A 25,943-nucleotide genomic window follows, 5' to 3' on the forward strand; every position below is an offset into this window, starting at 1 on the left:
GATGGATGTAGGAATGTGTTGGGTGGTTTTAAGTATGGGTTTGTGGTGGATATGACTCGACAAGGCGCGCTTTTAATTTGAAAGCAAGGGAAGGCGTAATTGTGATTTTATTGATTTGAGAAAGCCATTGAATTACTTGATGTTTTATGTGACTATATTTTACAGACGGAAGCGTCAGGGCCGGACTACCGGGGGGGGGGGGGGGGGTTATGGGGGTTGCGCAACCCCCCCCCCCCCCCCCCCCCCCCCAGCCTAAACATGTACCTCACTTATTTAAAACATTGTTTTATTATTGTTTATTTTATGCCGTTTCATGCAGGGAGCGACCATTTTCTTATCTCAGAATATGACCTACCCATCAGCTTCAGGGGGCTTCGCCCCCTGACCCCCACTGGCAACCCCCCCCCCCTCCTCTTAGCCTAGTCCGGCCCTGAGCGTTAACTTCTTACTTTACGATTAGTTTTTAATTAAGACTTTCTCATATTCTACATACATCCTTATTTAAGTTGGCTGGTAAGGACAGCTGAGAATTGAACATCGGTAATCTGACCTATCACAGAATCTGTTGCATTCTAAACCCATCTTTATTGAATAACACTATTGCATTTGTGTTTCTGTGCTTTGTTCCAAGTGACTTCTGTATATTCAAAGAAGAAAAGCTGTGCTTGCGTTTATCTGCGTTGATTCTGGTGATTGCTAATGGTGTTATTGCTGCCTTAATGTCTTATTATTGTTGCAATAATGTACATCCTGTCATTATAACAATTTAAAATATACTTAATGATGATCTTTTACGGTGCTTCTGTTCCAACTGTTATATTCAGAAAGTCATGTTGAGTCTGATTGTATATAATCATGAAACCGCATTTGTTGTTGCTTCCTTGTATATGGTTGTGGGTTTTCTTCTCTCAACAGTGCACACCTGCATTTATTGCAACATATTTGTTGTTGTTGTTGTTGTTGTTGTTGTTGTTGTTGTTGTTGTTGTTGTTGTTGTTGTTGTTTTCGATATCACACATCCTGTCATGCTGGTAGTGGAAGCGCTAATCATTGCATTTTTTTCTGTTCTGTGCATTAATTATTTTGCAATGTACGTGCTTCGTTTGAAAAACAGCACATATTCCCTGTGTGTGTAGACATTTTGTTTGGATCTTATTGCTGCTTCGGTATTATTTGTTCTTTCAAAATGACACGCCTTGTCATTTCGACGATCGGAGCACTAAATACGGATTTGTCTATTGCGTGCATTCATTCCAACTGTCTTGCTTCTATGTAAACATGGAAGTTGCACTGGCGATTGTTGCATAACTGCAAGTTATTTTATTTTATGTATGCTACATTGCTACTACGATGGTCGAAGTACTAATAACTAATGTTGCTGTACTGGGATGCAATTAAAATCACTCGAAATTATGCAAACTGGCAAAGTGAGCTCATGTGAATTGGTGACGGTTTTATTGCTACCTTGATTGTTTTTAACATTACATATTCTGTCACTAGGCTGGTCAAATGACTGTTGGAAGGTTTTTGTGCATTGTGCATATATTGAAACTGAATTGCGGCTGTTGAACACAGCAACATTAAGGATAATGTGATCAGTCGCGTTTATTATGCTTTTTTTACATTTAGTCAAGTGTTGACTAAATGTTTTAACGTAGAGGGGGGAATCGAGACGAGGGTCGTGGTGTATGTGCGTCTGTCTGTGTGTGTGTGTAGAGCGATTCAGACTAAACTACTGGACCGATCTTTATGAAATTTGACATGAGAGTTCCTGGGTATGAAATCCCCGACCATTATTTTCATTTTTTTGATAAATGTCTTTGATGACGTCATATCCGGCTTTTCGTGAAAGTTGAGGCGGCACTGTCACGCCCTCATTTTTCAACCAAATTGGTTGAAATTTTGGTCAAGTAATCTTCGACGAAGCCCGGGGTTCGGTATTGCATTTCAGCTTGGTGGCTTAAAAATTAATTAATGACTTTGGTCATTAAAAATCTGAAAATTGTAAAAAAAAATAAAAATTTATAAAACGATCCAAATTTACGTTTATCTTATTCTCCATCATTTGCTGATTCCAAAAACATATAAATATGTTATATTCGGATTAAAAACAAGCTCTGAAAATTAAATATATAAAAATTATTATCAAATTTTTTTTTTCGAAATCGTTTTAAAAACACTTTCATCTTATTCCTTGTCGGTTCCTGATTCCAAAAACATATAGATATGATATGTTTGGATTAAAAACACGCTCAGAAAGTTAAAACGAAGAGAGGTACAGAAAAGCGTGCTATGCAGCATAGCGTAACCACTACCCCGCTCTTCTTGTCAATTTCACTGCCTATGCCGTGAGCGGTGGACCACGAGTATATGCTGCGTTGCATTGCGTTCAGTTTCATTCTGTGAGTTCGACAGCTACTTGACTAAATATTGTATTTTCGCCTTACGCGACTTGTTTACATTTAGTCAAGTTTTGACTAAATGTTTTAACGTAGAGGGGGGAATCGAGACGAGGGTCGTGGTGTATGTGCGTGTGTGTGTGTGTGTGTGTGTGTGTAGAGCGATTCAGACTAAACTACTGGACCGATCTTTATGAAATTTGACATGAGAGTTCCTGGGTATGAAATCCCCGACCATTTTTTTCATTTTTTTGATAAATGTCTTTGATGACGTCATATCCGGCTTTTCGTGAAAGTTGAGGCGGCACTGTCACGCCCTCATTTTTCAACCAAATTGGTTGAAATTTTGATCAAGTAATCTTCGACGAAGCCCGGACTTCGGTATTGCATTTCAGCTTGGTGGCTTAAAAATTAATTAATGACTTTGGTCATTAAAAATCTGAAAATTGTAAAAAAAAAATAAAAATTTATAAAACGATCCAAATTTACGTTCATCTTATTCTCCATTATTTGCTAATTCCAAAAACATATACATATGTTATATTTGGATTAAAAACAAGCTCTGAAAATTAAATATATAAAAATTATTATCAAAATTAAATTGTCGAAATCAATTTGAAAACACTTTCATCTTATTCCTTGTCGGTTCCTGATTCCAAAAACATATAGATATGATATGTTTGGATTAAAAACACGCTCAGAAAGTTAAAACAAAGAGAGGTACAGAAAAGCGTGCTATCCTTCTTAGCGCAACTACTACCCCGCTCTTCTTGTCAATTTCACTGCCTTTGCCATGAGCGGTGGACTGACGATGCTACGAGTATACGGTCTTGCTGAAAAATGGCATTGCGTTCAGTTTCATTCTGTGAGTTCGACAGCTACTTGACTAAATGTTGTATTTTCGCCTTACGCGACTTGTTTCGTCTTGCTTTTCTTGTTATTGTTTGCTTGATTTGTTCACATGACCTGTCATAGGTCATATCTACTGTGCTTCTGTGTTTTTATATTTAGTCAAGTTTTGACTAAATGTTTTAACATAGAGGGGGGAATCGAGACGAGGGTCGTGGTGTATGTGTGTGTGTGTGTGTGTGTGTCTGTCTGTCTGTCTGTCTGTGTGTGTGTGTGTGTAGAGCGATTCAGACCAAACTACTGGATCGATCTTTATGAAATTTGACATGAGAGTTCCTGGGTATGATATCCTCAGACGTTTTTTTCATTTTTTTGATAAATGTCTTTGATGACGTCATATCCGGCTTTTCGTGAAAGTTGAGGCGGCACTGTCACGCTCTCATTTTTCGACCAAATTGGTTGAAATTTTGGTCAAGTAATCTTCGACAAAGCCCGGACTTCGGTATTGCATTTCAGCTTGGTGGCTTAAAAATTAATTAATGACTTTGGTCATTAAAAATCTGAAAATTGTAAACAAATTATTTTTTTTTATAAAACGATCCAAATTTACGTACATCTTATTTTTTTTATCATTTTCTGATTCCAAAAATATATAAATATGTTATATTTGGATTAAAAACAAGCTCTGAAAATTAAAAATATAAAAATTATTATCAAAATTAAATTGTCCAAATCAATTTTAAAACACCTTCATCTTATTTCTTGTCGGTTCCTGATTCCAAAAACATATAGATATGATATGATTGGATTAAAAACACGCTCAGAAAGTTAAAACGAAGAGAGGTACAGAAAAGCGTGCTATCCTTCTCAGCGCAAGTACTACCCCGCTCTTCTTGTCAATTTCACTGCCTTTGCCGTGCGCGGTGGACTGACGATGCTACGAGTATACGGTCTTGCTGCGTTGCATTGCGTTCAGTTTCATTCTGTGAGTTCGACAGCTACTTGACTAAATAGTGCTAGGACTAGCTGCAGAATAGGGGCTGAATTGTTCGGATTGGTATACCAACATGATACTTTATACAGTTAAAAAGACATCTCTCAGGATCCAAATGCCAGGGAGGGGCAACTTCTAAATGGTCTATGAACGAAAATATGACCTGTTTAGTAAGCATACCCTCAAAACGCACTTTTGCAGAAGGTGAACATTCAAAACACCAGTTCTTTGTAACTAAGAGTTTAGTTTACCTTTGAATTAACATTTATGTTTTCCTGTACCATGTTTCCAACATCAGGACAATAAACACACTGCAGGGGCGGATCCAGGGGGGGTTTCCGGGGTTTCCGGACCCCCCCCCCCCCCCCCGCAGCCTAAAAAAAAAAGTATTAAAAAAAATACATTTAAAAATAAAGAGAAGCTGAAGGCTCAAACTGCACCAGATTCCTCCATTTTCCTTGATTTTTATCAACATTTTCCGGGGGAGCATGCCCCCGGGCCCCCCTAGGAGCTGGCCTTTGTCTTCTAAATGACGGTTTCGGAAGGTAGTTGGGTAATTTGCTGGCTCAGGTTGCACCAGATCGGTCAATTTTTCTCTTATTGGTAATCTAATTTGTCTTCTTAAATTTACTTTTTGAAGGTGTATTAGGGGAAGTTTCTTGGCTCAGATTGCACAAGATTGCTCCATTTTCGCGCCCACAACTAAACGCTTCGCGTCGTCGAATTGTCCCTTTAAGAAATTTGGAAACCCCCATGATGTGATCCGCCCCTGCACTGGCTATTGACGTTTTATAATTATATACAAATGAATCGGTTTTCTTTTCAAGAACGGTACCGTCTAGTAACAATCGCAAGCTTGCACATTGACTATTAAAATTATGCAAATGACAAATATATTCTTGCTAGTTGCTATCTTTTTGGAATGGGTTCATGATTCTGCTTTATTTTAAAGCAAAGACAGATGACACTACGACACTACATACTGATGTAAAACATACTGTCCGGTCAATTGTCTACAGATAAATTCTCAACAAGGATGTAGAGGCCCTCCTATTTACAAAATTAATACTGTACGCGAAGCTGTATCTCTACTATTTGTTAACAAAGAAATGCATTTCATGCATAATGCCAGAGTTTGAAAAAGAAACCTGTAAACATAGTTTCTTCTATATCCATAGCGATTTACTCACATAACCGGTTCATCAATTCAGTCTTTCAGTCACGCTGGCATTTGCCATCACAGAAGCAAAGAGCAGTGCAGGGGACACCCGCTGTGGCACAGCTATACGGACCTCTACAACCTTTCTTGCAGCTGCATTTTACTAGTTCAGAGCAGATCTTAGATGCATCTGGAAGTGATGTCCAAACAGGCGAATAAGTTCCATCAACTTCTTCCCAGCCCCAGCTTGCAGGATCTGGAATCTCTGGCTGCGGAATGAGAGCTTCCTTCCAGATGATCTTTGCGTGTGTTCAAGAAGAGCAGCTTGAGTGGGTGGGGTGTTTTCCAGCATGCGCCCTTTCTTCGTGAACAGGTATTTTCTGGCATGGTTCACCTTGTCGGAAACACTGGTCTTGTCGAACATCAACGAGACAAAGCGCTCAATCTGGCTGAACTTGTCCGGTGATGCAAGCACCCAAAGGAACAGCTGTGAATTCTGGATCAGACATCCACACTTTCCAGCATCTCTTCTTACTGACACCAAAGAAAGATGACACAGTGTCGCAGCCAGTCAGAGAATGAAACATCAGAGGTGGTGCTGATTTCTCTGGGCGTAGTCGTGAATAGGCAGAAGACGATAGTGGGATCCAGCACAAATACAACCCACAGGTTTTCCAGCTGGAGGGAATGGTAGTGAGCTGTTGCAAGCACCACTACATCAGTGTCTAAATTCCTGATCATGACGTCAGTGTGATTCATTCTGGCCAGGTCAGAACAGTGTACAACCAGTCTGGTGTCAGCCTCTACGTGTGAACAAGGGGACAGCCTGGCTCTTTGGTCTTCACTAATGTCACTAGAACTAACAAAGTCCACACCTTGTGTTGCAATGACCACTTTCCCGTCTTCCTTGACGAGCTTCAGATTTTCAGACAGGATGAAAGAGCTCTTCTTTGTTTTGACTGTTTCGTAGGAATTCTGGCCAGTTGCGTGGCAGAGCAACGTCTCCTTTCACTCTTCTCCTCATGCCAGAGCCTCGTTTCTTCCTCACTGATGACTTCAGACTGTTGTCACGGTAACAGTCCCAAACAATGTCAACGCGATCAGCGTTAGACAGGCACATCAGGACATATGCTAAAAAGACAGAATCACTGTACTCTTGGAATGTTTGTGCTTGGCGTGGCTTCAGAATGTGCACCAGCGCAGCACCATCAATGAGAACAGCTGATACTTGTGGTTCAGTGAGTACTGGGTCATGAGTTTTCTCAAAACAGTGCAGGAGATCGCTTTTGTTGCCGTGGCGCAATTCTCCAGAATCTGAGATTGATGGAGGGAATGACTGGTTTTCGTGCTGAAAGAATTCATCAAGGTCTTCTCCTCTAGCCTGACATCCAACATACAATCTTGCAAACAAACCACAGTTGGTCTTGGCTGTCTTCAGCTTCAGATTCTTGGTCATCTGAGTAGACTTGTTCTGATTTCTGAAAAGGGCTACTCTGTTAAGGTGAATTGGGTCTGACAGTGGCTTTGACCTTTGCAGCAGCCTTTCAGCTAGTTTCAACCGGCTCAATCTGGCCGAATTATCTTATCATGGCTTACCCGTGAAGTGCAAAACCCTCGTCTGGCCATGTGAGCCAGTCCCAACATCGTGAGACGTGACTTGTTGTCAACTTGAGGGTCAATCTTCAAAGCAGCTTCCCGAATATGTGACTCAAGCTGGTATGTAGAACCTCCAGAAAGATTTCCAGTTTTGCCACAGTTAAACATACAGGTCTCTTTCTTGTGGAGAAACTTGCCCACTCTCTCTGCGTGATCTCTTTCCTGTCTCGCCTTCATCTTTTTCAGATGCATCATGCATGCCGTCTCTTTTCAGCTCTGTCCAACATTCTTTGGTTGTAGTTAGCACGGCAGTTCTTGTGCCACCTAGCTCCATGTTTGGCTAACGAAGACGCAATCCCTGACCCATCATTGAATTTGTCTATTTTCAGTGATGACTGAAACGCTCCAACTGCTTTAAAACCTTTTAAATGTCTCTCTGCTGTGCTGTAGCTTTCTTCGGTGGGATTTATCAGCTTTTCTGTTGTGTCCTTCTGGCAAAAGATGCACAGGCTCCAGTCCATGTGTTTATTTACGCCGCTTGCAATGTCTTCACTGCTTCAGTCTGAACACACACTGTTAAGTAACGTGTTAGATATACACATTATTTAGGTCCCTGGGCTCACCTGTATATCACCAAAGCTTTGGTGTGTTCCCTGGTCAATTCAAGCTTATTATTTACCTTCTTTTGTCTCTATTTGGGAGCACCTACAAATATAGCCTAACCCGAAGGTTCCAAAATATGATGTTTGGCTCATTTTTCAACCATTTATTTATTTTTTCACTTAAAGGCATTAAAAAGACAACAACAACCCAATAATATGGATTTATTATGTTTATTCAGTCTTATATTATAGTTTATATGTGTTAAAACGCCCAAACTGTGTGTTTGACATTGTTCGCGACTAGGCACTCCGTTGCCTAGCAACCAAATTTACCAGAGGACAAAAATTGCTTGCCCCCCCCTGGAATTTACATTCTTTAGATGTCTTCTAACAGCACACCAAATTATATGTTGGTATACAAATTTGAACAATCGTTTCAACTGGGGGCCCCACTAAAATGTTGTATTTTCGCCTTACGCGACTTGTTACATTATTCCAGTAGATACTTCAGCTTCTCCTGTCATAGGTCATATCTACTGTGCTTCTGTGTTTTTACATTATTTCAGTAGATACTTCAGCTTCTCCTGTCCTGTGAATACGTTTAGGCGGTCCTTAATTGAGCCCGAAGTCGACTTCGAGAAGTCTTTTAAGGCCAAAAAAATAATAGGTGTGGTTACGGTAACATAGCCAAAAAAAAATAGGGTAGGAAGGTAGGCAATCACTTTTTTTTTGGTTTTTACTTTTTTTTCTAATGTGTACAAATTAAACCTACTTGACAGGGAAATATGTGTGCGACTCGGGCGCTTTCGCTTTCATTGCGTTTTCTGCACTCGTGTACTTGTTTTTTGTGTGTATTTTTTTGACAAATGTCAGGGGCGGACGAGGGGGGTGGGCACAGGGGGCACGTGCCCCCCCCCCCCCCCCCCGAAAAAAAAAACAGAAGAAGAAAAAAAAAAGATTTTTCTATGCTGATTCTATGACCATTTCTAAGTTCAAATGGCACCAGATGGCACCATTTTGCTTCTTTGGGCAACATTTTTTTCCCGGGGGGGGGGGGGCATGCCCCCGGATCCCCCTAGCAAATTCGGGCGCTTCGCGCCCATCACATTCACTTTCGATTCAAAGTGCCCCCCCCCCCCCCCCCTTACAAAGCAACTGATCCGCCCCTGAATATAATAAAAAGTTATAGGGTCGGCCCCAAAAAATAGGGTAGGTCGGGTTACCGTAACCACACCTATTTTTGTTTTAGGCCTAACCGAAAACTCAGGGCTAAAGCTTCGTGCGGCCAGCTTCGCGAAGTATACTCCGCCAAGTTAAGGACAGTCTTTGTAGAGTGGAATGTTGCCAATGTAAACGTTTTGTTGTGATTTTTTACAAACCGCTTAGTTGACTAGAGTTTCTTTTTTTTCTGTGCTTGGTAAAGTGTATAGTGATTAACTAGAGACCTGGTTGTACAAAGGATTACGGGGAGAACTGGACATCTCGATTTGCTTTTGGTTTCGGGTAAAAAGAGTGAAGCAGTTCTAACTCTGTTGTCATTGTCCAGTAGAGTCTTTGTGGTTAATGTTGCCAAGCATTTAGTGTTGTGTTTCATTCATAAGTATATCTTTTAAAATACAAATGCTGGTAGGAAGGGAGAGGCCACTAACATCTATAGACAGTGGGAAAGTTTGAAAAGTGATTATATTTACTTTGTGAATTATTGTATTTTAATTACCAAAATGACCATTGGAAAATGTATATATGGGAAAAAGTTAGATTTGGGTGTATTATTGGAAACTGAGCTGAACATTAGGAATAAATTTATGTTATGATTACTTTTATGTGTTTATTTATTTAAACATATTAGTTTACTGATAAGGTTTATTGATTTAAAAATGTACACATTTGACAGAGAAAAGAAAAGACCTATGAAGAAGGTTTGCTCCAAGCCACAAAAAAATAATAATAATAATAATAATAATAAGGCAAAAAAATAATTGTAGTAGCAAACCTGCATGCAACTGAGGTTAAAAAGTCATTGTCCAGTGTAGTCTGTGTGGTTAATGTTGCCAAGCATTTAGTGTTGTGTTTCATTCATTAGTATATCTTTTAAAATATAAATGCTGGTAGGAAGGGAGAGGCCACTAACATCTACAGACAGTGGACTGGCTCTTTGATTGTACCCCGTCAACACTAATTACATTGGTTCATGTCCTATGATTGATATGGAAACACACAAGAAGCCAGTCAGCAGCCTCGACTTGAATGTTGAGTATCCCAACTTGACACCACCTTGAGCGTAATTGCTCCTGGAAGACTTGTAGGATAAATAGAAAGACTTTGTTAAGATCGCTTTTTGGGGGTATTCTTATGCTGCAACCCTCCCTTTGGCTGGGTTGGTCTAGAGGGGAAGAATCAGGAAGTAAAAAGAAATGTGAACCAGCAATCATGATTTTGCAAGTGTTGTTGAATGCAATGATGTACGTGTGGTTCTGTGCCAGTGAACGCTTTTCTATGTTTACACGCACGTGTGTGTCTGTAGCGAGTGCAAGTGTTGTTCGTCTTGTGCAAGACTCTACCTAACTGGCGATCTTACCTGTGTGCAACCTCACCCTTCAACCTGACTTCGTATTTCGTTCCTTCCATCCGACCAAGATAAATATTGCTGATCTAACTTTTCGCTATGGCCGTCATGCGCCTACTCCAAAGCTACACACGTAATTTCAGCAAAATTAGGAAACACTAGAGAATCTAGAACATGCGAAGAAAGGAAGACAGACAGGATTTAAGACAAACAGACAAAATGAAACGTATACACCCTCGGTGTGATACACCTGTTTTGTATCAAGGTCACTGGCAAGAGAAAGCATCACGCAGCTCCAATTTAAAAGGCGGTTGTCTGCCCTACAATGCGTATGCAGGCACCAAGATGTTTCCTGAATCGTGATATCAATAGACTATTCATTCATCTGCCCAGACATCGTTCAAATGAGTGCCATTTCAGAGAAATCATTATTGGAAAGAAAACTTACGAGCAATCAGAGTGCATGCATGCACGCACGCAAGAACACACACACACACACACACACACACACGCGCACGCACGCATGCACGCACGGACGGACGCACACACACACACACACACACACACACACACTGTGACACACATACACACACACACACACACACACTGTGACACACACACACACACACTGTGACACACACACACACACTGACCAACATACAGACACAGACACACAGACATACACACACACACACACACACACACACACACACACACACACACACACACACGCACGCACGCACATCGATGATTACAGCTGAAATCGATTCTTCTTCTTCTTGTCGATTGAAAAGCTTTTGGTTTACTTCTAATTGAGCGTAGAGCATCTAAACTCTTTGTGCTGCCTTCTTAGATGTTTCTCATCGCACTCCCTGTACTCCTTCACTAGGGCATGCATTGAACACACTGAATCAAACTGTAGTCGTTTTTTTGGAGAACAAAACAACAACAGATAAAACAAACCATTGCTGTTACTTTTCTTCCTGCGTAAACTAAGGGCCTTATTTTGCATTTTCTGCTGAACAACATAATGGCAGTGCTTACTAGGTGAGCAGTATGAAAGAACGAGGGAAGGAAAAAATAATGCATTTTTACAAAGATGCTGTTCAAGGGAGAGCATCACACATCTCGAGTTGTAAAAGCAGTTTTCTCCCATACACCGAGCAAGCGCCCCAAACTCTCCTGGGCCTCTTTCAGGAAAAAAAGGTGGGCTTTACAGAAATCGTTACAACCCAGATAACATCCGAGCGAAACAAGATTACTACACACACACACACGCACACACACACACACGCACACACATACTAAACACACACACACACACACACACACACACACACACGAATGCATGTACGATCGTTTGCTCACGGCACACACGCTAAATGGTATAACATTCTCTGTGTGTGTGTGTGTGTGTGTGTGTGTGTGTGTGTGTGTGTGTGTGTGTGTGTGTGTGTGTGTGTGTGTCTGTGTGTGCTGTTAACATTGTTGGTACTGCCTTTCTTTTAATATTTTTGTACAACGCTTTATCATGGTAACAGACATTAGATCCAAAAATTCGATTTTATTTCTAAGACGGCTTTAAACGATTTACAAAACTACACAAAACAAATCAATATGAAACAAACATAAGCATCATCCCTTTAAATGACTCCCATTATTTTTCCAAGTCTCCAATACGGTACTACTGTTCCTTAATTTTACATTCACATGATAAAACGAGGTACTACTCACTTAAACAATGTCAATGAAACCATGACAACAAACAAAAGTTGCAATTCCTACCGAGACAGTAACACCAAGCCAGTGATCATAATGATCCATCTCTCCAATTCGGCACATTCTAAAAATCAACCCTGACTGCACTTACCGTGGAGAGTCAGAAACATGTTTCTATGAATCACTCTCTCGCTTTGTTCATAATTGCTTGGAGATTTTTTATAGACTTTCTCATAGGCATTTCCTTTACGGCTTAAAAGAAATTATGTCATTGATAAATTCCAGCTCTGAGAAGGAAGCAGTCAGGATGTTGATTCTTGGTACGTGTCCAAGTGGTAGGGATGATCTTATTCCATGGAACAGCCTGGCCACATGTAAAATAGTGATCAGAACTGATGTTACAGGAAGGACTGTGTCTTAACTTTTTTTATCCGTTGGAAAGAAAACGTGCGACCAATCCGAGCGCGCGCGCGCACACACAGACGCACACACAAAGACACACAGACACAGACACACACAGACACACACACACACACACACACACACACACACACACACACAGGACGGCAGACACAATTGACACACCCTGAACACACACATTCGCACGTCGCATCGTTGATTAAAGGAATGGTACAGTCGAAGGGAAAGAACTCGTTTAGTTAAAGCCTGTTTTGTTTGTTCAGCTATCTCCCTTCAAGCGGAATCTACGACAAAAATAGATACACGTAAGATCGACTCATAATGATCAACAAGGAAATATTACCTGTTCTGCTATGACAACCGCTGTACTTGACAAGCCGTGACACCTGCTGTACATTGCACACGTTGACAGGTAAGAATGAACTATGCAACCTTATACTCATTGTAGCATTCAAATAGTGTGTTCCAAGTTCAAGGAGGTTCTTACCAGGACACCTGGGAACCGTTTGATTGTGAAGTGAAATGAATCACCATTACGCTGTGTCGTTGTATGGATCAGGCTGGACACCGTTTGGTGATGAAGGCCCTCGCTGACAGTGAAAATGAAAAACTCACACTTGGAAGGGATAATGTCTAACCAGACAACAGTCTCTCAACGCGCTAAGAGCTATACTGTTCAGGTTGGGGTTGTAATTATGTGACCACACTCCAGGCATACCTCAAAATAAACGTGTTAGCGCTGAGTTACTCAAATTTGAAAACGCCTGTGTTCTGAGTGGGAATCCCAGACTGGTATTATCATTGTGACGCCTTCTTGCGCCAGTCACAATTTTCGTCCCTCCTTTCGCCACTGAGTATTGCATGCGTTATTTCTAAAGATACAGAGCTGACATTGTGCCGAGAGCTACAGAGGTCACTTTGGGTGTTGAATAGATGACAAAACACACGAGGAAGGTCTTAGAATTGGTGTTTGAGCGTTCTATTTTTCAAATCTGAATGCTCTGTTTAGTAGTCCAACGGACTGTGTATTATGCGAAGCGTTTTAGCAATGAAGGCTATGGCACGGAATATGCATGGGTTTGCAGATTGGTTTTGCCAGAATTTGATTTTTGTTGATGTTTTGTTTTCTTGTTTTTTTATATATTGTCTCGGCTTATTGACATAGCAGCCGCCCGGTCACTTTGTGTAAAAGTCCGTTCAAATTCTTTATAATAACGAAAATTCTGTTTCTTTTAAAAAGTGATAAAATGTCAGAGCCACCTGAGTAAATAGTTTAAAAGTTCGGAGACTGAAATTGCTTGAGAAAGTATTAAACATTATGTACATTTGTACATAGTAAGCATATGCTGCCCTGCCTTGTTTATATGTAAAACAAAACTCTACAATATGCATGTTTTTTTATGTGTATTTACCTGGCTTTAGAGAAGTATACCTCGTAATCGAGCAATTCTTTTTAAAATCCCTTTAACACTTCATGATTAACATAAAATACTCTAGTGTCAGTTGTGCCATACATTTTTAAGAGAAAAAACCCACACAAATGAATAGTATTCTAGACCGTTACATGCAGCACGGCACTTACCATTTTAACACACATTTGGACATTTTTGCCATACCCGTGGACTTGTAAGCTTTTAATCAATTCAGCATGAAGCAGTAGAAATAATGAGAAACAAATCATATTTTTCTTTGGCAGTTTTTTTCCTCGATTATTTTGAAAGAATGACGCGAAACCCTGCCATAACCAAAAAGTAGTACCTTTTTTCTTTTTCTATTTTTGAGTTTTCAATGTTCTGACATGAATCGTCCATAACTTATAGGTTTCAGTCGTTTACAACAGCGATGTCTTTTCTAATTGTCTTTTCTGACATTGGCCGCTCGTCAAAATAGGCTTTGTCCCTGTGCGAGACGACGTATTACTGTAAATAACAAAGGAGAGAAGGCTGGGATGATGTTGTGCCAAACAAAGAGATGCATGGTAATACCGGCAGGATAAACACATATCAAAGAACATGCAGTTCTTGTGCATTTTCCATTATGTGAAAATTAATATACCGCGACGCGTGACTTGATGTTTAATCACGCGTTGTTGTTTTGCTTGTTTTTTTTTAAAATCTCCTGTGGCCCTGACCTCCACAATTTTCCTTTCCTTGTGACTGCCCTGTCGACAACCTGAGGAATATGTTCTCTGGCTACAGACATAAGACTTTGGCTTCGTCTTCTGTTTTTTGATTTAAAAGAAATAATAGATTTTCTGCGTAAAAGTTGAGAAGTTGTCAACTGATTCCTTTGAACTAAAATCAACATAGCAAATACATGACAACTGAAATTGTTCGTATATTAGTGTTTTAATACGCTTTGCGTGCGTGCGTGCGTGCGTGTGTGTGTGTGTGTGTGTGTGTGTGTGTGTGTGTGTGTGTGTGTGTGTGTGTGTGTGTGTGTGTGTGTGTGTGTGTGTGTGTGTGTCTATTTTTGTTGTTGTTGTTGTTGTTGTTGTTGTTGTTGTTGTTGTAACAAATGTATCACTGAAAGTATAACCAGCAAAATGTTTTAACTGTTACGAAGAAAATGACAAACATGGTTGATTGTAACTGCAATAACAATGATGTAAAACAAAAAATCACTTGGCCATTACTTCCGCTGCAGTAGTAAGTGTACACTTAACATAACATTGTCATAACGTTCCTTCACGTTTATTAATTGCGACAAGTGTACATTGCAGTACGAGAAGAGATGTCCTACTACGGCCCTGTGGATTTCCTGCTGACAGGCGAGGCTGGTTCACTGCCTGATCGCAAGTCCACACAGCAACACTTCAGTCAGTATGGAGACGTGATCCATGTGAAGGAAACTGACGAGGGACTGCTGGTGATGTTCAACAATACACGCGGAATATTGTCTAAAATGCTGCAGCTTGTATTTCCTTGTACGTGATTTGTTTGTTTCCTTTATTGCACGAAACACGATCGCATGTGTCGTGCGAGAGCTTTGCGTGGAGAGGATGTGGATGGATGCTGTGTGAAAGCATGTTCTGTTTGTGTCACAAATAGTGTGTACAACGTTGATCAGCGACACCACAACAATATACACATGCACATGGCCGTACACAGACATAGACATACAGGGGCCAAATGGAACACACACACACACACACACACACACACACACACACACACACACACACACACACACACACACACACACACATTGAGCTTAACACAACTTATATTTTTTAAATACCCACAAGTTTGTCAAAATATGCTTTAGTGTGTATAACAAAATTAAAGCAATCAATTCCAACTTCATTTCAGGTCTTATAATTGCATTGCATGACACACATGACCTGGTGGATAGTCACAGTGTAGCGTTCCATCTCCTTCGTCCTGATGTCTACGGCTGTGACGTCACCGTCACACGTCACAGAGTGTTCGTCACTGTGGGCCATGAAGTCATCCGTAGAATAACACAGGATGAAACATATAAACAGTTCATGCAAGCATTGCCTAACCGTCAATTTACGGTTAGTGAGGCAATGATCTGTTTTTTGCCAAACCAAATTGAAGTTCTGTTGCTAAACTGCCTGGACGACCTGCGTGGTTCAGGTTGGGAAAAATGGGAGTGGGAGCTGCGTGTCCTTCAACAGATCACTGCGTTTCTAAAGCCATTCAAAGATATGTTGCCTCAAAACATAAAACACACCTCCTATAGAGAGCGATACATAGATCAGGAATGCAGAAAAGAGACTTCCCAAAGCAAGGATTTAAACACTAACGACGGAGAAGCCATCGCTGTGTTTAAGTTTACACATGAAGGAACACTACAAGTTGCAGCTAGCGAAGACACCCTCAAACAGCTACGTCAATCTTATCCAACCATAGACATCAGTTGTGACACATGTATGAAGACACTGACGTTACGAGGACCAGCACGTGCAATGTATGAGGCTAGAGAGGACATGTGCAGCCGTCTCAAAAACCTGACGACACAAATGATTGAACTTGAACCTTGGAAATGGAAGTTTCTCAACAACCCTGACGTTCGAAATGGTATTCAGCTGACACTGGCCAAGAACAATGTCCTTTGTTTCTGGGAGATAGGCAAGTTGTTCCTGTCCCAGTTCCTGGTTAAAGTGACTGCATCGCAAAAAGACCAGCCACGTGCAAAGCAAGTAATTGAATCGAGTTTCCAAACCATTAAAATCCCTTTTGACGAGAATCAAAAGTCAAGCCTACAGTCTGATGCGTGGAAACTCTGTCTGGAAGGGCTGCAAACAAGCAAAGAAGGAGAACCGGCGCCAGACGTGGCTGTCGGTGTCAATGAGGTTTTCATTCGTGGTCTTACCGTCAGTGTTGAGTCATCTCGTCGTGCCGTGCTGGAATTTTTCCACAGAAATGTTGTCCAGACATACCCACAACTGTACGGTCAGGAAGTAGAAGAGGTTATCACAGGACTGAAACCCTGGCAAATGAAGTTTCTGATGAACACTAACCTCAAAGAAAGAATCGTTGCAGAGCTGCCAGACTTAGCTCTGCTTGATGTCCAGTCATACAGTCTTATGGTCAAAGCACCTCTTCGTATATTGACCGAAAGTGTCTCTCTGTTCTGGAGGTTCGTCGCCACTCTGTCACATAGGGAGATCCACCTGACAACAGCACTTGCCGAGATGTACAAGCAGCCTGCTGCAAGAAGCAAAGTTCAGACCCTGCTAAAGGCGGCTGTCCTCTCTTGCCAATGGGAAGTAGAAGATGACCACATTACGGTCAGTGCAGAGGATGCTGACCAGGAGCGACTGAAGCAGATCTTCACTTCAACGTTCTCAGAGGCGAGCGTTCATGTAGCGCCGGAAAAGTCCCATCTTCTGCGTTCGGAGGACTTCCAGGCACTTGTCACAGAACTTCAAGAGAGAAAGAGCGGGTTCCCGACTCCTGTAATCCAGACCTCACCCGGTAATAACTGTGTGGTCATCGTTGACGACTCTGAAAGCTGTTCAACTGTACAACGAGCCATCGAAAAGTTATTTGAGAATCATGATGTTTTGACGACTACCTCACAGAAGGAGACACAGAGACAATCCCCGCAACAGACAGAAGTCAAAGACCTACAAACAGAGAAAAGGCACCAGCAGACCGAAGGGAAGAACTTCTGCAGTACTGAACAGCAAACGGACACGCAGCTGGAAAATAAGGAACTACAGACACAAGAAAGCAGAGTAAAAGAACAACCAACGGAAAGACCAATGTTAACAGAGAATGGATTCCAGACGGACAAGATAACAACAAAAGAACAACAGCTGCAGACAGACCAAAGTCAGCTGGAGAGCACCGGACAGCAGACAGACGACAGTAAGAAAGCTACAAACGACAAACGGCTTCAAACAGAGAGGGGAAATGTGCAAGTCGACGTAATACATACAGAGGAAAAGCACCACCAGACAGAAGTAAAACACTCACAAAGCACTGCCCAGCAGACGGAAAACAGACAATTGAAAAATGCAGAGCTACAAACAGATGACAGCAGGGTCCTCACGGTAGAAACACAAACAGAAGGTGCGACCTTCACAGATAGGGGTTTTCAGACAGAACACCTGCAAACAGACGAAAAGCAGCTCCAAACAGATCAAAGAGAAACCAACAGCAAACAACAACAAACAGAAAGCAAAGCAACAGAAAATAAGGAGTCACAATCAGCATCCAACACGACAACCACCACCGAGAATCAGACACAAACAGAAGGTCAACGGATTGAGGGGCAAACAGAGGCAAGCAACACAAGGGCACATGCACAAGGGGAAGAATGCGAGCTGATAGAAAACCCAGGAACAGCAACACTTGTACCGGAGTCTTTAGACAATGAAGGACCTTCATCACAGACGGAAAGGAAACGAACCAACGAGGCTGCTTTGTCAGGGAACCAGTTCCAAGTACAGATGGTACAGACGAGGAATGTCCAGTCTCAGGCACACCAATGTCCAGTGGAGGTACCGAGCAGCAACCAATCCTCCGTTCATGCTGATTTAGGTGAGTGGTTTTCACTTTTGATATCAACGTTTTGAACACGACTCTCATAATAAAGGTACTTGCTTTAAACAGTGTAAACGTAAACTATTGTGTAAACCTTGTTGGTGAATTGGAAGTGTAGTTAACAGCAGATATTAAGGCACTTGCCGGTTCATTTAATTTTTGGTGTGCTGATATAAGGATACGGCATGACGACATGGTTATACATTGGATCGTTTTAAAGGAGGATACAGAAATACAGTGTGACGGCCAAGGTTGTGAGAACCAGAAACTTTAGAGCGCTCATTGTTTATATCATTGACTGTTTCAGACACATACACGTGCGTAGACGAAATCCAGGCAGAGGAATCCACTTCAGATGACGAAAGTCAAACTTTCCCAAAGAGGATCATTGAGTCGGAGGTATTTACTGCGAATATCAAGAAACATAATCCATTTGTTGATCAACACTATCTGCCTTTTGAATAGAGCTCATATAAATCTCACAACGTCAACATATTGAAATTAGTTAGTTTGGTCATTGCTTTTGTTGTTTTCTTTTCTTTTTTGTACATGAAGTCTAACTGTATAGCATTTACTGTGGACAACAAGCCTGCAACTGTTATTTTACTGATCAGTTGGCAAAAAGGAAACGTGGATATCGATTACGTGCTGTCATGACAGAAATTAAGAGAGGTCCCTATCATCTGCTGAGGTATTTAGAGCATTGAATTAACATTTGTCCTCGTGTAATTATGGTGTTAACCACCAGTGACATGGGGTAAAAATATCCTTCTGTTTTTGAAAGCAAACCACAGATCAACAGTCTGACAGGTTCTTGTGCAGAGTTGGATGTTATGTTGTTGCTGAATTAATTTCACAGATTCACACAAGTGTCATTATTTTATGACAATAATAAAGATACACACAAAAACCGCACAGAAAAAAACCTTGTATTGTTTAGTGTTAGAATGGTGTATGTGACCAACTATTAGTGCCTATGCAAACGACTAAGTTTCATTTATGACATTAATACAGATACCACAAAAAAACTGCACAAAAAAACCCTGTGTTGTGTCGTGTTAGAATGGTGTATGTGACCAACTGTTAGTGCCAATGCAAACGACTAAGTTTCATTTATGAAATTAATACAGATACCACAAAAAACTGCACAGAAGAAAAAAACTTGCATTGTTTAGTGTTAGAATGGTGTATGTGACCAACTATTAGTGCCTATGCAAACGACTAAGTTTCATTTATGAAATTAATACAGATACCACAAAAAACTGCACAGAAAAAACCCTGTGTTGTGTCGTGTTAGAATGGTGTATGTGACCAACTATTAGTGCCTATGCAAACGACTAAGTTTCATTTATGACATTAATACAGATACCACAAAAAACTGCACAGAAAAAACCCTGTGTTGTGTCGTGTTAGAATGGTGTATGTGACCAACTGTTACTGTTACGCCGGAGAAGATTGTGTTTAGTGATTTACAAGATGACTTACGCGACAAGGACAGAATCTTCAATTGTGAATTGTTGACAGGTTGAGATGGGACTGGATACACGTGCACAGACCAGTGTGCCACCATGTCGTGAAGCCTTGCCTCAGCACCTGTCCTGTCTGACCGTGGAACAGCTCTTGGAGTTATGTACACACCTGGGTGTCAGTCAGGAAACTCTCCAAAATTTGCAGTTAAGGTAAGACTGAGGCGATCAAATGCTCGTAAAACTCTATTTTAACAGTGCACATTACCGTGCTCTTTTTAAAGATCGCTCCTGGTCCCGGCACCCGAGCTAGTTTGAATTGTTAAACTTTAAACCCTGACACGACCAGTGGATTTCAAAAGACGATCAATTCAAAGTTTTGGGCGATTATTTGTTTACTACCAGGTTTGATTGAATGGTGTGTGTGTGTTTTTTTATTGAAGGAAAAGGCGAGCATTTTGCACGTGAAAACCACGACAGATTAAACTTTTTTGTTGCAGTTGTTCATATCCCGAAGACTTAACGAGATGCCTGGTTGACCGTTGCCAAGCAGCCAGTGATAGTAACGGTCTGTTTCTGGCTGTCCTACGACTGTTTGCCCGTAATGGAGAGGCCAACACTTCAAGTGATCCTGAAATCAGTGAGGTACCAGCTCAGCTGGTTTCTGCAGTACCTACTGCACCACATGCTTCCGTCGGAAATCGCGGTGAACCTCCTACTCAAAGCCAGTCCCAGGAAGTGGTTGTTTCCGGAGGTCGTTTGTCAGCAGAAACCGCACAAGCAGTATGTCCGCCTCTATCATCAACGGAAAGTAACACGTTCAGTGAGACCCAGCCATTCTCGTCTACCCTACAAACGTTCAATACTTTTTGTTCATCTGATTCGTTCTCTGCGCTTACAGAAGCGCCTGTGCTTAAAACGGTCGTCACAAGTGAAAATAGCAACCCATTTTCCCAACACGTGTGTCTGCCTTTTGTTGAAAGAGGAGAACAAGATTATCGTCATCAAACTTGTCGGGAACCAGCCCTGCACTACAACGGTAGTCAACAACCATCTCTGGAAGCATGCAGCATGACATCAGAAACCCACCTGACGGCTGTCTACAGCGGAGAACTTTCTGAAGCACACATCCACTCCACACTGCAAACTGAAGAAACCGAGAGTGCGGTCACATCATATGGGGGCCAAAGTTTAAGTCGAGCCCATCAGCATATAGAACGTAGAGATATGTCAACAGAAATACGAATGGCCCAAATGCAAGAATGTCGGCCATCCCCTATCCAACAGAACCTTATGCCAAGTTCTCCGTTTCAAGCTAATCTAGATCTTTGTCTGGAATTCCACTCAGACGTAAGACCAGCCACAGACACAAACGCACGAGAGCAAGTCTTGGCCGAAACGGTTTGCAATCTTCGCCGGGATCTTGACAATCTTCGTCGAGAAAATGCAGTGTTCAATCATGGCGAGCTTACTGTTGACAACCTTTCAAGTACATCTTCGGAAGTGTCCCAAGAGGCATTCGAGTAAATGTGGAAACTAACTTTCATTGTTATCCTTGGTTCGTTTTTACGAAAGTTACACTGGCATCTGCGAACCAACTTGCTTAAACAGTGTTGAACGCAAAAACTGACTTTTTACCCGGTAGAACCTATCGGTATTTTTACGTAATCTGCCGAGTGTCTCTGCACTGGATTGGCTCTCTGAACAATACCGAAATAAAAGGATTTGTCTCAATGGAAGCCTAAAAAAACAGGTAGATTTTTCCGAACAGAACGTTCCATCTAGCTCTGTCAGAGTTCTGTTTAGGTAAGGATTGTTTTCCTACGTTTTTGTTTATTTTATGAGACGCCTACATGTCATTCTGTGAAACTAATTCAGACAGTTTAAAAAAATAGCACTCTGCACACAAAATTGAGCAAAGGCTGCAGACACTACACATGATTAAGAATTAGTATTTCACTTGTAGAAACTGTAACATTAACAGTACAGAGATGCCATTGTGATCGTCGATGCTTCTATACATTTGAATTGTGAATTTTTATGGCGTTATTACTGTCTCTTATGGTCATTTCTTGTCATCTTTCTTTCTTTATTTGGTGTTTAACGTCGTTTTCAACCACGAAGGTTATATCGCGACGGTTTCTTGTCATGCTTGTATATCTTGTTGGTACGATGTTGGAAACACTGATTTAAAAAATGCCACCTATAATATGCTTAAAACGTCTTCGTATATTCATTAAAAAATGAAATAATTCCATGACTACATGTGGGAGTTATAAGCATGTCTGTGGCATCGTTTGGGGTCACCCTGTTTCATGATAGTCGAAGGAATATTTGCTAGCGTTCATGTAATGTGCACGTATCTAAACTGTATTGTTTCTATTGCAAAAGGCTAGTCGTGTGTTATGACATTGGTTATTGTCTAGTTGCTGCCTCGCGTGTTGGTCTTTTTTTCTCTCAGTATTACACGCTTGTTTATTGTGATCTACTGTACTAAGTGTCGAACAACGTTATAATTGAAAGTAGTCATGGCGCCATATAATGACAATTACACATTGATAGGCTTGCATTTGCAACTTCGAGGTTATTACGGTCGATTGACGCCCGACGAAAGACTCATGGAAACCCGACGGGATGAAAATGTGATCGACCTGATCTCCTTGCACGAGACGATTGTATCCGTGCTTTGTGGACACTATTTGTTTATTACTTGCAAATGAACCTAACGGTGAGCAGAGATAATAGTCGATGGTGTACCCCCCGCGAGTTAGGGGGAAGAATTTACCCGATGCTCCCCAGCATGTCGTAAGAGGCGACTAACGGATTCTGTTTCTCCTTTTACCCTTGTTAAGTGTTTCTTGTATAGAATATAGTCAATTTTTGTAAAGATTTTAGTCAAGCAGTATGTAAGAAATGTTAAGTCCTTTGTACTGGAAACTTGCATTCTCCCAGTAAGGTAATATATTGTACTACGTTGCAAGCCCCTGGAGCAAATTTTTGATTAGTGCTTTTGTGAACAAGAAACAATTGACAAGTGGCTCTATCCCATCTCCCCCCTTTCCCCTATCCCATCTCCCCCCTTTCCCCGTCGCGATATAACCTTGAATGGTTGAAAACGATGTTAAACACCAAATAAAGAAAGAAAGAAAGAAAGTCGATGGTGTATCAATGATCGTCAATACAAAGTCTTCATTAAGTAGATGTCCGGCGTTCATCGAGAACTTAACATCATTAATCTGACCAATCACAGAATGTGTTGCATTCTAACCCCATCTTGATCGAATAACACTATTGCATTTTTGTGTCTGTGCTTCGTTCCAAGTGACTTCTATTCAAAGAAGACAAGCTGTGCTTGAATTGCGTATATCTGCGTTGATTCTGGTGATTGCTAATGGTGTCATTGCTGCCTCGTGTCTTATTGTTGCAATATAATACATCCTGTCATTATAATTTAAACAATCTACTTACTGCTGATATTTTAAGGTGCTTCTGTTCCAACTGATCTATATTCAGAAAGGCATGTTGAGTTTGATTGTATATAATCATGAAACCGCATTTGTTATTGCTGCCTTGTATATGGAGGTGGGTTTTCTTCTCTCAATAGTGTACACCGCCATACACTTGAGATAATCAAAATAATAATTACTTGTGTTTTTGTACTGTGCTTTTTTTGCAACAGACTCACTTCTATCAAAACAAATCATCGTTTAAATTTGAATTTGTGATTTGTTGTTGTTGTTGTTGTTGTTGTTGTTGTTGTTGTTGTTTTTGTAGTAGTAGTACTAGTAGTAGTAGTAGTAGTAGTAGTAGTAGTAGTAGTAGTAGTAGTAGTAGTAGTAGTAGAAGTAGTTGTTTGTTGTCAATATCACACATCCTGTCATGCTGGTAGTGGAAGCACTAATCACTGCATTGTTTTTGTACTGTGTATTATTTTGCAATTGACATGCTTCGAAAAAAAAATCACATATTCCCTGTATGTGTAGACATTTTGTTTGGATCTTATTGTTGCTTCGGATATTTTTTTCTCGCAATAACACACGCCTTGTCATTTCGACGATACGGTCGTAGAATTAAATACGGATTTGTCTATTGCGTGCATTCATTCCAATGTTAAACATGGAAGTTGTGTTTAAGCATACACACTCGCACTGGTGATGGTTGCATAACTGCAAGTTATTTTATTATATATGCTGCATTGCTACTGCGATGGTCGAAGTACTCGTAATAACTAATGTTTCTGTATTGGGATGCATTCCAAATGACTTGAATTTATACAAACAGGCATAGTGGGCTCATGTGAATTGGTGATGGTGTTATTGCTGCCTTGATTATTTATAGCATTACATATTCTGTCATTAGGCTGGTCAAATGACTGTTGAAAGGTGTTTGTACATTGTGCATAATTATATTGACACTGAATTGCGGCTGTTAAACAGCAACACTAAGTGCAAATTGTGCCTGTGATCATTCGCGTTTATTCTGCTTTATTCTCGTCTTGCTTTTCTTGTTGTGAATTGTTCTCAGTACCTGTCCTAGGTCATATCTACTGTGCTTCCGTGTTTTTCAAATATTTCAACAGATACTTAAGCTGCTCCTGTCTTGTGAATATGTTAAGCCGGTCCTTAATTCAGCCCGAAGTCGACCTCGAGAAGTCTTTTAACCGAAAACTCTGAGCTAAAGCTCCGTGCGGCCAGCTTTGCGAAGTATACTTCGCGTGGTCGACTTCGCCAAGTTAAGGACAGGCTTTATGGAGTGGAATGTTGCCAGTGCGAAATGTTTGTTGTGTTCTTTTTACAAAACGCAAAGTTAACTTGAGTTTCTTTTCTTTTCTTTTCTTTGCTTGATAAAGTGTAAAGTAATTAACCAGAGACCTGTGTGTACAAAGGATTACGGGGAGAACTGCAAGTCTTGATTTTCTTTTCGTTTCGGGTAAAAAGAGTGAAGCAGTTCTAACTCTGTTGTCATTGTCCAGTAGAGTCTGTGTGGTCAATGTTGCCAATCATGTTGTATTAAGTGTCATTCATAAGTATAGCTTTTAAAATATAAATGCTGGTAGGAAGGGAGAAGGCGCTAACATCTACAGACAGTGGACTGGCTCATTAATTGTATCCCGACAACACTAATTACATCGGTTCATGTGCCATGATTGATATGCAAGCACACAAGAAGCCAGTCAGAAGCTTCGATTTGAAAACTGATATTTAAAAATTGACACCACGTTGAGCTAAATAGCTTCTAGGAGACTTGAAGAGATAAATAGAAAGAATGGTTGAGATCCCTGTTGGGGGGTATTCTTTTGTGGCAACCCTCCCTTTGGCTGGATTGATCTAGAGGGGAAGAATCAGGAAGTAAAAAGAAATGTGAACCAGCAATCATGATTTTGCAAGTGTTGTTGAATGCAATGGTGTACGGGTGGTTGGTTCTGTGCCAGTGAACGCTGTTCTATGTTTACACGCACGTGTGTGTCTGTAGCGAGTGAGAGTGTTGTTCGTCTTGTGCAAGACTTTACCTAACTGGCGATCTTACCTGTGTGCAACCCCACCCTTCAACCTTACTTCGTATTTCGTTCCTTCCATCCGACCAATATAAATATTGCTGATCTAACTTTTCGCTATGGCCGTCATGCGCCTACTCCAAAGCTACACACGTAATTTCAGCAAAAAAAGGAAACACTAGAGAATCTAGAACATGCAAAGAAAGGAAGACAGACAGGAATTAAGACAAACAGACAAAGTGAAACGTATACACCCTCGGTGTGATACACCTGTTTTGTATCGTGGTCACTGGCAAGGGAAAGCATCACGCAGCTCCAGTTCAAAAGGCGGTTGTCTGCCCTACAATGCGTATGCAGGCACCAAGATGTTTCCTGAATCGTGAATATCAATAGACTATTCATTCATCTGCCCAGACATCGTTCAAATGAGTGCCATTTCAGAGAAATCATTATTGGAAAGAAACTTACGAGCAATCAGAGTGCGTGCATGCACGCACGCAAGAACACACACACACACACACACGCACGCACGCACGGACGGACGGACGCACACACTGACACACACACACTGTGACACACACACAGACACACACACACTGTGACACACACACACACACACGCACACACACACACACACACACACACACACATACACACAC

General features: G+C 41.1%; 1 protein-coding gene and 2 long non-coding RNA genes across 3 annotated transcripts; all 3 read left to right on the top strand.

Annotated features, from left to right (window-relative positions):
- Positions 1-428: 428 nt before the first annotated feature.
- LOC138945976 (uncharacterized) lies at positions 429-25,162 on the top strand. Its single transcript, XR_011449151.1, has 2 exons — positions 429-796; positions 23,274-25,162. It is a non-coding gene; the product is annotated as an uncharacterized lncRNA (long non-coding RNA).
- On the top strand, positions 2,668-10,027 carry LOC138945983 (uncharacterized). The gene is made up of 2 exons (XR_011449152.1): positions 2,668-3,374; positions 8,126-10,027. It is a non-coding gene; the product is annotated as an uncharacterized lncRNA (long non-coding RNA).
- Positions 15,566-25,162, top strand: LOC138945967 (serine-rich adhesin for platelets-like). Its single transcript, XM_070317501.1, has 4 exons — positions 15,566-18,321; positions 18,632-18,723; positions 19,849-20,003; positions 20,291-25,162. The coding sequence occupies exons 1-4, from the start codon at positions 15,795-15,797 to the stop codon at positions 21,315-21,317; spliced, it is 3,801 nt and encodes a 1,266-aa protein (XP_070173602.1). The 5' UTR covers positions 15,566-15,794; the 3' UTR covers positions 21,318-25,162.
- Positions 25,163-25,943: the final 781 nt, after the last annotated feature.

Source organism: Littorina saxatilis, linkage group LG1, assembly GCF_037325665.1.
Source record: "Littorina saxatilis isolate snail1 linkage group LG1, US_GU_Lsax_2.0, whole genome shotgun sequence".
Taxonomy (NCBI): domain Eukaryota; kingdom Metazoa; phylum Mollusca; class Gastropoda; order Littorinimorpha; family Littorinidae; genus Littorina; species Littorina saxatilis.